Here is an 11331-nt window from a genome sequence, read left to right on the forward strand (position 1 = left end):
ATCATCTGTACATGGTATGGCATGACTGACAGACTTTTTGCATCACCAATGGTCAGAGGTGGGGCAACTGGTTCTTCAGGAGCATTGGCTTTCTGGTATACTGCCACAATTGTTCCATGAGTGGTGCCTTTGCCGTCAGCAGTGTCTTCAGCAAAATCTGTGTTGTCTGCAGCAAAGAAGACAAATGTTCCCTTCTTCAGGAAGGGGGGTACGTACAGGCCTCAAAACTTTGGTGTTTTATACCACAGCATTGGCAAGAGCAGTTTCCAAAAGCAGGGTTTGGCCATGTGAGACGCAATAGCCCTGTGTATTGAGAAGACCGATCAACGTTTTGTTTCGTGTGTCATGATGCACAGTCAGGGCTAGCCCCAGGACTTGAGGGTTTTCTCTTGCATGTTGATGCCTGAGGGTTGCTGATTCTCTGCTTGAATTGTACTTCATCTGTCTGGACCTGAATCCAGAGAGGATGTTTTGGCTCACTGTGAGTGCTATTCTGTCGACGACACTGGTCCTTGTTTCAGTTTCCAGCTCCTCAGAAGGACCCACTGTGATCCAGCAGATCATAGTGTACAGTTCACTGGGAACGTCATTGGTGTTCCTAGAAACTGGGATGACATTTGCTGTTTTTTCCTTCTTGAAATCAGCAATGCTCTTGCGTATTATCTGTGCTGCTTTAAAGATGGTCTTCATGTTGTCCATATCATTGTCATCACTTGTAATAAGAATGTATCATGTCTTCCTCGCATGCATCAGGAGAGTACAAGACTGCTGGCTTTCTTCTGTTCTTCTGCAGGACAGACTTCACACTGGGCAGTTCAGTAAGGATCTTCTCCTTCAGCCACCATCTGGTGAATGCCGGGAAATGGTTTTCCATACTGTCTGGTCCAAGCATTCTCATGTATGCGGTTTCAATGTCATCAATTGAGAGGTAGGCTTGGTTTTGAGTTTGCACATCAACAAGGTTGATCAGCTCAGTCAGACATGCATTTTTTAGCGGATGGATTTTTGATGAACTCTGTGTCACCTTGATCTCGCGTGGCATGGAATACATGTTTTGTCCAACAAGATTTGTGACATCTAACATCTACTGCATGGGCATCTGTTGGTGAGATACATGACTTGTGTTCAGTCTCCTTTTGAATGCTGGATTTTGGGACTTATCTACAGCTGATTTGAGAGTTTCTCCAGCATTTTGTGTGCAGACTTTGAACAACTGTTAATCAGTGTCTTTTTGACGGAAGAAACACAGGTCCTTGTCCAGCGGCACCGTACATGACCGTGTGAATGGGGAAGACTGACCAGATGGGCTTGGTTCATCCATATCAGTGCTTCCTCTGTTCTGTCCACGTCTTTTGGCAGGGTATGACCCAGTGGATAATGCATGTTCATAGCGGTCTCGGGCTCGCTGAATGTGGTCCTTGTTAGTCGCGACCAGGTAACGGCTGCGATGCCCAAATGCATGCTCTTCACATAATGTTTCTTTTTTGATGTCCATGAGCCACTTTTGCATTTCAACATAGTTTCCATCTTTCAAGCTGGCTCTCTCCTTTACTGTATCTAGTATCTTCTGGTAGGAATCTAGTTGAGGATGTAATACCAAGTGTCCTTTACTTTGGTCATCAGACTGACAGAGTATGCACAGCTTCCAGTTAATTATTTCCTGACCCTGTCTCTCTGCTCCAAGCTGACGAAGCTGAGATATCTTGCTCATGTTGCTCTAATACAGGTCTGCAAAAAGAAAGGTAAACACCACCCATTAACATCCAACACCCAATACTACACATACAATATGTAAGGTATAATGTACATACAAAAAATAGTCAGAGGGGCTTTGCAGTTGACACACCTAGAAACACAGCTAACATGTGCTAACTAGCGTTGGCTTGGACATGCTGCATGCACACCAGCCACGTAGAAACTACAACATACCTGGATTTGTCTGAATTATTTTGATATTCCTCTAATACCTGCAGATACTGATGTAATAACTGCAATTACAATCACCACAGATAAACCTACAAATGCCAGCAGTAGATTATGTACCTGTACACTGACTTGTTGCACTAAGTACACTTTTGTTCAGATACCCACTTGGATCAGGTTCCTATGTCACCAAGGAGCCAGGATAAGGAGATAAGTATAAACTTCAGTTCTGCACATTAAAAATCCAAGATGTTAACCTAAACCTGTGCCATTGATCATCTGTACTGATTTCTAATTATCACCATTGGATTTATTTACCCCAAAAATGTAGATTTAGCCACGAGAATTATGATCCTAGGTCTTCTATAAGTCAAGATATTGAAAAAATAGTCTTGGAAGGTTGCCATTTTAAAAATCCAAGATGGCCGCCATATTGGCTTCTGGGAAAATGGAATCATGCATTTTCTGATTCGTTATTCTATGAAGTATCCAAAAATGTATAGTTTTCCTAATCTCCAAAAAAACAAACAAACTCATATTTCTGGACATAGTGAACTGGACTACTTGCAACACCTGTTTGTAACTCAGGCAATGCCCTGCCTTGTTGAACAATTGTACTAGGTCTTTTCACCACGTAGCTTGATGAAGAGTACTTGCAAGACCAACATGTTTTGGAGTCCATTTTTTTGCCACCACTGACGCAGTAGACAAGATCTTGTGCCACACTCAGAACTCTGCTCCGGACATGTTCTTCATTGTTCCCAGGGCTATCATCTTCAAGGGATGCCTGGCCACTGACGATCAGTCTCCGTAGCATATATAAACTCTCGGGAATGCATGCTATACAATCTTCTTCACTGACAGAGAACCCTTTGTGTCCTGGAGTTTCCATCATGTCTCCAAGGACTTTCATAGCTACATGAACAAGTGAAAGGAAAATGTCATCCTGGGGCTCATACTTAGGAAAGGCTAACTTTTCCTCACTCTCCTCTGTGTCTGCTTTCATCTGCAAAACTCCTGTTGGCTGGTACTTAGTGGGAATCAATACGGTTTTTCGTTCTGATATACAACTGTCAAGAGGTTGAAAGAAATTGAAAATGTCCCCAAGCTGTGACTGCAACTTTTCCTTGAATGTTCCTCTTCTGCTTTGATAGGATGGCTGAATCATGGTTGAAGATTCATCAGCTAGCTCCTTATACCTTTCCCATACATCTTCCAGAAGAATCACATGTCCTTTGTCAGCTGATTGATGGAGCTCTTGGCAAAGCCATATCATAGCAAGGTCTGTATTTGCTGACTCCTGCTATGTTCTGGAGGTCAACCTGTTAAATGCGCTAAGACAAGGCAGATGATATTTGGCTTCAGCTGCAATTAGGTCAGTCACTCCTGCCAGTCGAAGGCCAACTTTTTCGTCAAGATGTGAGGCTTGAATTATTTGATCACTCATTTGCTTAGTCATGACGGAGATCAGTCGTGCCTTCTTATTTGCAGTTTAACAGAAAATGAAAAGGCTCCAGTTGACTGGCTGCACACCTTTTCGCAATGAACGCCTGTTACCACCTGGAACACCTGAACTGCAACCTGCTCCCTCTGTTGAATACTCTGTCTGAGTCCTCTGAAGATGTTCTATATAAACTTGTCCGTGAAGTGGGCATAGCACATTCTGTGCCACACGAGATACGGCTGTGGCAGAATCTAATGCATTCTCAAGACGATCAATTAAGTCTATATTTTTGGAGTCCCTCATCTTCTTTCTGCTACAGGCTGCATTCCTGAGTGTTGTGAGTCCATGTTCAGTTGCTTCACTCAGGTTTTTTTCTGGCTTTATGCGTTTGGCAGAAAATGCACAGGCTGCAGTCTACAGGTGACGGCCTCTTCAATCTAATCACAGGATCCATTGTAGCCTGCAAACAAGAATGAATTATTAGTATAGGCCTACACAAGCCCTTAACAAGTTAACAGTTAACTTTACAACTTAACAGTTAACTTAACAGTTGTTCACAAGTAAAATAGATTAGCATTGTGCTGCTATAGTAGTGCCTGTCCCAAGAAAGTGCCCAAAATTGTCAATTTGGCAGCCATTTTGTTTATGCTAATTAGATGGTCAAAAACTCAAAATTCAGCTTGGGAACAGGGTGTCAAATTCAACATACCTTAATTATGTTGAAAAGTCATGTTCCCAACTTTTACTAAAAAATGCTTCGAGAGCCTTGGACAGGGCCCTTTTCGAGAAATAATTCTAGTCTATATGGTTTTCATTTCAAAACATAAATCGATAGGGAAATGTGAAAGGCAGTTGCTGCCCCCTTGTGCCCAAGCTGAGAATTGCTGCCACCATGTTGTGAAGTGCAGATGCAACCAGCTGTGCAGTATAATGCTTGACCAGTGTACAACAATCATGTGAGAGTATCAAGAACTAAGAGCACAATGTATGGTGCAATACATGTATGATCAACACCAATCTGCAGTGAAAATGATGGCCTGTGATTGTTACCCATTGGTAAGGTAGATGCCAGCATGATGATCCTTGATCAGACGAAGGAAGTGAGAAAAGGTATCCCTGAACCATTGTTTTTGAGAGCTCAGTGTTGTATCTACAAAGAGACATTTATAATTCACTTAACTGTCTCCAGGGTTGCATCAATTGTACTAAAATATTTAAATACCCAAACGTTTCTCATCAACACATTTGACTGAGTCATTCAGTTTCTGCCAGAGTTGTCAGTGTTTTAATTAAAATTTTATTCTGAATGATTCCTTTTGAATTCATGCAGCATTTTTCAAACTAAGGATGCACAATGATGCAACTGATTTTTGCAGCAGCATATCTCACTTGGTACGATCCCTGATCCATCCAGTGGGACCATACTCTGTGCAAAGCGTTGGTGCTGCCTAAGCAGTCTCCTTGGCTATTGGGCACAATCCTGGACGGGTCGCCACTCCGACACAGGATACCAGCATGCTGGCACTCATTTTGCTGACAGGCTGAGTCAACCCCACCTAGTATTAATTCAACCACTGAGCGGGATTTGAACTCAGGATCCTAGGATCCCAAGCCCATCAACCTAACCATTCAGCCAATACCAGGCAAATCCCTGATTGGGTATTTCATTATTATAAATACTGTTTTGTTGAAGTGCCACGAAGGGATCCTGCACATCATGCTTTGGATAGGAACATAAAGCCCACATTCCACTCATCCTTTTGATCAGTGTTTCTCAACCTTTTTTGTCCCACACTCCAATTTCATTTTTAAAAAAATCGTACGCCCCACCATGAATGGAGACACTACTGTATATACTACATATGTATTTAAAAGGCAAAGCTATGAAAGTGTGGGAGAAAATAATTATATTAATGTACTCTCAATTATAATCGTTGCTGGTGTTTTATAAATTTAATTTTTATGCTGTAATGTCAGTTATGCTTTCCTTTACCCAAGAGTCTTTTGACCTAAATGTTGATAAAAGGAATGTCTTGCTATGGAACAAAGTGACCTGGTTGATAACAGCAACTTTTGCCGTAATTACATCATTCGCTTTTCACCTGGAAGACACGTATTGCAGTTGGAGTTATTTTTGCCGAAGGCTTAGCCCCTTCCACTCTCCCATGAAAGCATATAAGTACCAGGAAATGCAATCTTGTTTTAGTGCAAATCATTAGAGATGTTACCATCTCGGTGGCTTGTACTCCTTGGTACCAAGTTAAAATAAAATTCTCTGATGTAATGTACTTCCATGTTGTGGACAGTGAATTAATTGTGGCTTTCATTTGAGTAACAGGATTTACATCGAGTCGGTTAAAACGGTTAACTAAAAGTAAGTTGAAGTAAAATAGAAAGAAATAAATTCCACAACAATTTGGGGGCTCATCCGGGGTGTACTAAAGCCCTGGAGGCAGTCCATGGTCTGGAGGGACAGCAATCGCTTGAGCATGGTAAGCGGAGAACGTTCGCCCTTTCCCTCTGACGGCGGGGCTGTTCTTAGCGGGTAACGTACATCGAACAAAGGAAAGTACATGTTCGAGAATTTTATTGATAGGCCTGAGGGGATCCTTTGAGAGGGTCCGCCACGGTTCGGGTCCGCTTCAGCCTGGGGCTGAATAGAGATAGTGATCTCTTGACGAGAAGCTAGAGTCTTCGCCGTACCTTGAGCGAGTTCGGTACTCGGCTCACTGTGCTGTACTGGGTACAGTAGAGGCATTGGGGAAAAGCTAATCCCCTCTGGCCAAAGGGAGGGAGGTTGGAATACCACCTCCGCGAGGGGTTTGAGACCCAGCTCGCTGTGTGAGTGTGGAAATGCTGTTAAAGAGTAATGAAATTGGCCACGCAGATGGACATGCGCGAGATATATGTCGTGACAGGGTCGAAAAGACGCGACTGTTAAACCTGAAGGGTCAGTTGGACCAATTAACCATGCAGGTGCCAGATAGCATAGCTCCGATGGCGCAGCCGCTCGAGGACGAAGAAGCGGGCCCAGCGGGCGCAGAGGGAGATGATGGCACAGGGCAGGAAGAGGCTCGGCGAGGAGTCAGAGGAGAGTAAGGAAGATGAGACACAACGCAGAAAGAGAAAGATAGGGCTCCTCTTGGTGGCAAGGTCGGAGTGTAGACTCGATCCAAAGGCCACGTTGAAGGCTGCGTTCAGCTCACAGTCTCTCTAGAGATATGCAAGCAATATATCGAACAGCGTCATGCTGAGACTGATTTCCGACCCAGGTAAATGGGCAAGGTAAACGAGCAAGGACAATGGTTAAGTGGGAAATAGATAAGTGTTACCTGTTTGTATTTTTGTTTGATTCATCGTACTCACTGGAGGTTTGCCTGCTGTGAAATTGTTGTATTGTATTGTGTGGAGGTGTTACGGATTTGTAAATGCAATGTGATTGGAAAGGTTGAGTTTTGTGTTAAGGACGTAAGTTGAGAGTTCCCAATGATTTGCACGAAACCTTTTGTAGGGTGTAGGAGACTATGGTGAAATATGCGTACTGAGTAGAGGACACCCTGGGCACCAAAGTAGTTGGCCAGAGTAGGCCATGGGTCCAAGCGACCGAGTTGGTGTAATTGGCACGGGTACCCACGGGAAAGGGACCGGAGCGCCAACATGCCATCTGGGCATCGACGGGGAAAATGCCAGGAAGGGCATTTCCCATGTTCATAAGGAGTTGGTAGGCTTGGAGACAGCCTCAGCGACCCAGGGGGTGCTGAAGTTTGAGTTCGGCAGGAGGGAAGACCTGCCAGTTGTGTTCCAACCTGGAACTCTTGTATGTTTGTATTCATATCTGAGTTGTAATGCACACTGATTTGCATTGATCTGCATGTGTTGCTGAGTGAGTGGAGAAATGGAACTTGTGCGAGTCCAATAGATTTCACTGGAATAAAACGTGCTCTTTTGTGTTTTGGCTTGGAAAAGCTTGTGGGGGTGCATGTGTGATGGAAAATGGAGATATAAATTGGTTGTCACCGTGATTGTGAATACTTTGGTTGAGGTGAGGTGCACACACCCCTTCCAGAGGAAACGAGGCGACCGATTCTGCACGGGTTGTTGATTTACAGTGCGGGGCAGATGTTGTTGAGAATGTTTTGGGACCGGATCGAGAGTGTGTGTATGTGAATTCAGGAGGGCGGGGCGGGAAGCCAAGGGGGATAAAAGCCCGCGCTGGAAGAGCGAAGGGGCTGTCGAGCTGTCTTGGTCTATGGGCTGGTTGTTGGTCGGGTCGGTGGAGGTCTCGGTCTGGGTGGAGCAGCGGGTCGGTGGAGGTCTCGGTCTGGGTGGAGCAGTCAGTCGGTGGAGGTCTCGGAAGTGTGGAGTTGTGGGCAGCCGCGTTCGAGCCTGGAGTCCCCGCAGTCGGTGAAGAGCTTGAGAGGGTCCACCGAGGGTCGCCCAACCAAGTCACCACGAGGGTGAAGGTAACCTGCGGCGGCCTCTTGGAGTTCCTTCGGTCAACCAAGCTCATTGAACATAAAGGCCTACGGGTCCAGTCTGACCCTTGTCTGTGAGTCTGTGAGGGGGTCTTTCTTTGCTTTTATTTGTGTGAATGTTGTGGCGCCATGTCCCGCAAGTAGAACTGTATAAGTGCTTGTAAATAATAATAATAGACGGTTGTAGTTCTTCTTGTCGTGCTCTTCTTTGCCTTGCATAAATGTATATGTGCATGCCTGCATACGTGCTACTATAAATAAATGTCCTTGTGAGAATGTTAACCCGTTCGTCGTGTCCTCTTTCCCCATTGAACCGCCGTATTGCTCTCGGAATAATAGCGGGCTCTTTGATAGCCGATAAAAGAATTGGGTCCAGCGAGGTCTCGCGATAATAAACCGCTCGGTTATCCCAGAACGGAACGAACCGCTTAAGCGGTTCGTGTCCAAGCAGACCTCGCTGAGGTACGGTCTCTCGGTTGTCTGCCCGCGCGAATACTTAGGTATATCGATGATTCGGCGATTGACCCTGTCGCACGTGGGTCGAGTGTTGACTAGGCCGTGGTGTGCACTTGGAGCACACCCGTGACTGGTTTTTGGCGTTGTTCCGGAAAGTCGCAACTGAATTGTCCATTCGGTGGGCGAGACGGCCGCCATTGGCTAAAGTGGCTGTTCGCACGCTGGGCGGGCAGCGAATTCGTAACGATACTATGAAACAAGGTTGATATCATTGCAACTTTTGCCATGATTATGTCATTCTCTTTCACCCAGTGGACACGCAGTGTGACCGCTCCGCATTTTCATAAATGCCAAGGTGAGCCAATGAAAAACAAGAATTCACAAGGTTTCGGAAAAACGATGATAATAGATAACCGATATGCCAAGAAAACCTCTAGAAAACCAAGACGCCAAGGTGAACAACGAATAGCCAAGATCTTTTTTAAAAAGCCAAGGAGTGGTCACACTGGACACGTATATTGCAGTTTGAGTTATTTTGCCTAATGCTTATCAGCTAACCCTGTAGTTCTCACCTCCCATTCTTTGGAATGTCAAGTTGTGTAAAAGAAGAATTGCTTCCGGCTTATGTTTCGGTGAAGTCCATTCGAATGTTTCAGTCAAGTAATGGGGAATATTCCTATTTAAACAAATTGCCTTTTGTTTTCCTGTACTCATTGGTTTTTACCCATGTACTCACTGCCTTTTTATATACTCAATTCCTCATATTAATTTCCTTGTATTCAAAAAGTATATAATCACATTCTTACTAGGACCTATAACCTAATGTTTTATCTCCTACCTCTCGTCTACTCCCCTTCCTGTCTGCTTCTTAGTATTTTGTTTGATGCCTTTCTCGTGTGAAACCAATCTCACCAAGGCCAGCTGTCGGTCATCATGCTCTCTCTCTTTGTTCTCCCAGACCCCTCCACTCCTACCAAAGCATATACAGTATATATCAGGAAATGTAAGCTTAGCTTAGTTTAGTGCAAATCATTGTGGATGTTTACATCTCAGTGTTTTGGGCTCTGTAGTACCACGCAATAAATGTTCTTTGATGAAATGTACTTTTCCTTGTGGACAGTGGATTATTTGTGTATTGTAAATTGAGTGATAGTATTGTTGCGAATTCGCGCCCGCCGGCGTGCGAACGGCCACGTGACTCGAATCGCGGCACGTCGCCCATCGGACGGACAATTCTGTCGTGACCCTATCGGACTAACGCCGGGAGCTAGTCACGGGTGGGCCTTTCGGCCTCACCACGATCGTGCCAATCGGCCACCCGCGTGGGATAGGGTTGTTCGCCAAACTTGACCGACCGAAGTACCCACGCGGATGGTAGACCGGGCGATCGCACCTCGCCGCAGGTAGACTCCGGACACGGGCTGCTTAAGCGATCCGTTCCGTGCTATCGGGATAACCGAGCGGTGTTATCGTCGGCCTCGACGGTTCCGATTAATTATCGGGCGTATTAAGCCCACGACGAACCCGTTACGTGAAGCAAGATGGAGATTCAATTAAAGAAAAGATGAAGCGAAACGGGAAAACAGTTCAACATAATGCACATTTATTCCGCGGCACACGGAGAGCACACATATAGTCACAGTCATCAGAATGCACATATAAAGCAACGAAAACAAAAACAACAATGCAGATCTACAACCGACTACGCATACACACGGCAACACTTACACAGTTTTACTTTACAGATGGCGCCAACAACACATTTACTCAAAAGCAAAAGAAAAGGCCACCCTCAAAGACAAGGGGGCAGACGGGGCCTGTGGGCCAATATTTGCGCGGGACCTGAAGGAGCGGTCAGGTCCGCGAGACTGGGTGGGTCCTACCCGCGTCTTCATGATGAGCCGCAAATGTGGCAGCACGGCGGTGCCCTGACTTCGGGCTCCTTCGCGGGTTTCGTTGGCACCGCTTGGAGTGGGGTGGGAACGGGGCCCCCTTTTCGCACTATCTCAGCGCGGGGGAAAGGGGGAATTGTTGATGCTCTGGGGAAAGAGTATAGCTGGCTTGCTTGGGTCCCGTGACGAGCGATTCCACCGCGACCTCGTCGCCGACCGCCGTCTTCCTTGCCTCGGACCCGAGCTCCTCGGACTCTTCCCCCAATTCTCCTCAGCCGACTGCAGAAAACCACCTGGACGCCCTCGCCTCCCGACTCCACTCCGCGCTCCAACCCGACTTGACTGCCTCGCAACAACAACTCTTGCGCAACAACTCTTCTTTCTCTCTGCCCCAAAACTCTCTTCGCTTTTCTGCCACTCCACTCTCTTCGCTTTTCTGCCACTCCACTCTCTTCGCTTTTCTGCCACACAACTCTGCTTTTCTGCTCGGTGTTTTATAGCCCGGCAGGAGAACCCATATGCAAATTTCCGGATCAGGATTAGCTCGGGGGTGGAGCCTCGCTCGCCCATTGGACGGAGGAAAAGGGGCGTGAATCTCCCCTGATCCTAGAATTTGCATATCTCGATTCCACACAGACGTGCCTGGAGGCGGGGCCAAGCCGCCCCGCGCTTGCTGATTGGACGGATCAGAAGTGGGCGTGTAGCATTCCTGATCCGAATTCTCCTCGGAAAGGCCGCATTTTGCACTCGCGGCTCGGCGCATATCTTGTACGAACCCAGGACAGCCCGACGCTCGGTGCTCACAGGTGGTGCGGGAATGGCCGTAGAAGGAGAGAGGTGAAGGTGGTGGAGGGTTTCCGGCGGTGGCCAATGGCCATGGTGCCGTTTGGAATGGCGGTGATGCGATGTTTGCGGGAGCGAGTTGTGAAGGTCAAGGTCGTGGCTGTTGGCGTTGTTGTTGTTTGTTGACAGTTGGAGCGTGGTTTATTCAAAGTAACGATAGAACAGAAAAACGGCTATCTCAAAGCGTCGCAGCCCGAATGAATCACATTAATACCCTCTAAACAACGGGTTTGGGCTAACTACACAGGTACTTAAGAGATATCTCACCTACGGGACTGGAATGGTGGTTTGCGAATTT

At 46.3% G+C, this 11331-nt stretch overlaps 1 protein-coding gene and 1 pseudogene across 5 annotated transcripts in view; both read right to left on the minus strand.

The window, feature by feature from the left end:
* DDO (D-aspartate oxidase) overlaps nt 1-11331 on the minus strand; it is a 90117-nt gene that overhangs the window by 16248 nt on the left and 62538 nt on the right. For all 5 annotated transcript variants that reach the window (XM_085856078.1, XM_085856083.1, XM_085856079.1 and 2 more), the window contains one exon: nt 4418-4517. In XM_085856078.1, the coding sequence (XP_085712204.1) occupies nt 4418-4517 (100 nt within the window). The remainder of the gene's footprint in view (nt 1-4417; nt 4518-11331) is intronic.
* LOC147012220 (uncharacterized) lies at nt 238-1510 on the minus strand (annotated as a pseudogene).

Source organism: Eptatretus burgeri, chromosome 15 (genome assembly GCF_056783735.1).
Source record: "Eptatretus burgeri isolate ZD-2024b chromosome 15, Ebu_testis_v1, whole genome shotgun sequence".
NCBI lineage: Eukaryota > Metazoa > Chordata > Myxini > Myxiniformes > Myxinidae > Eptatretus > Eptatretus burgeri.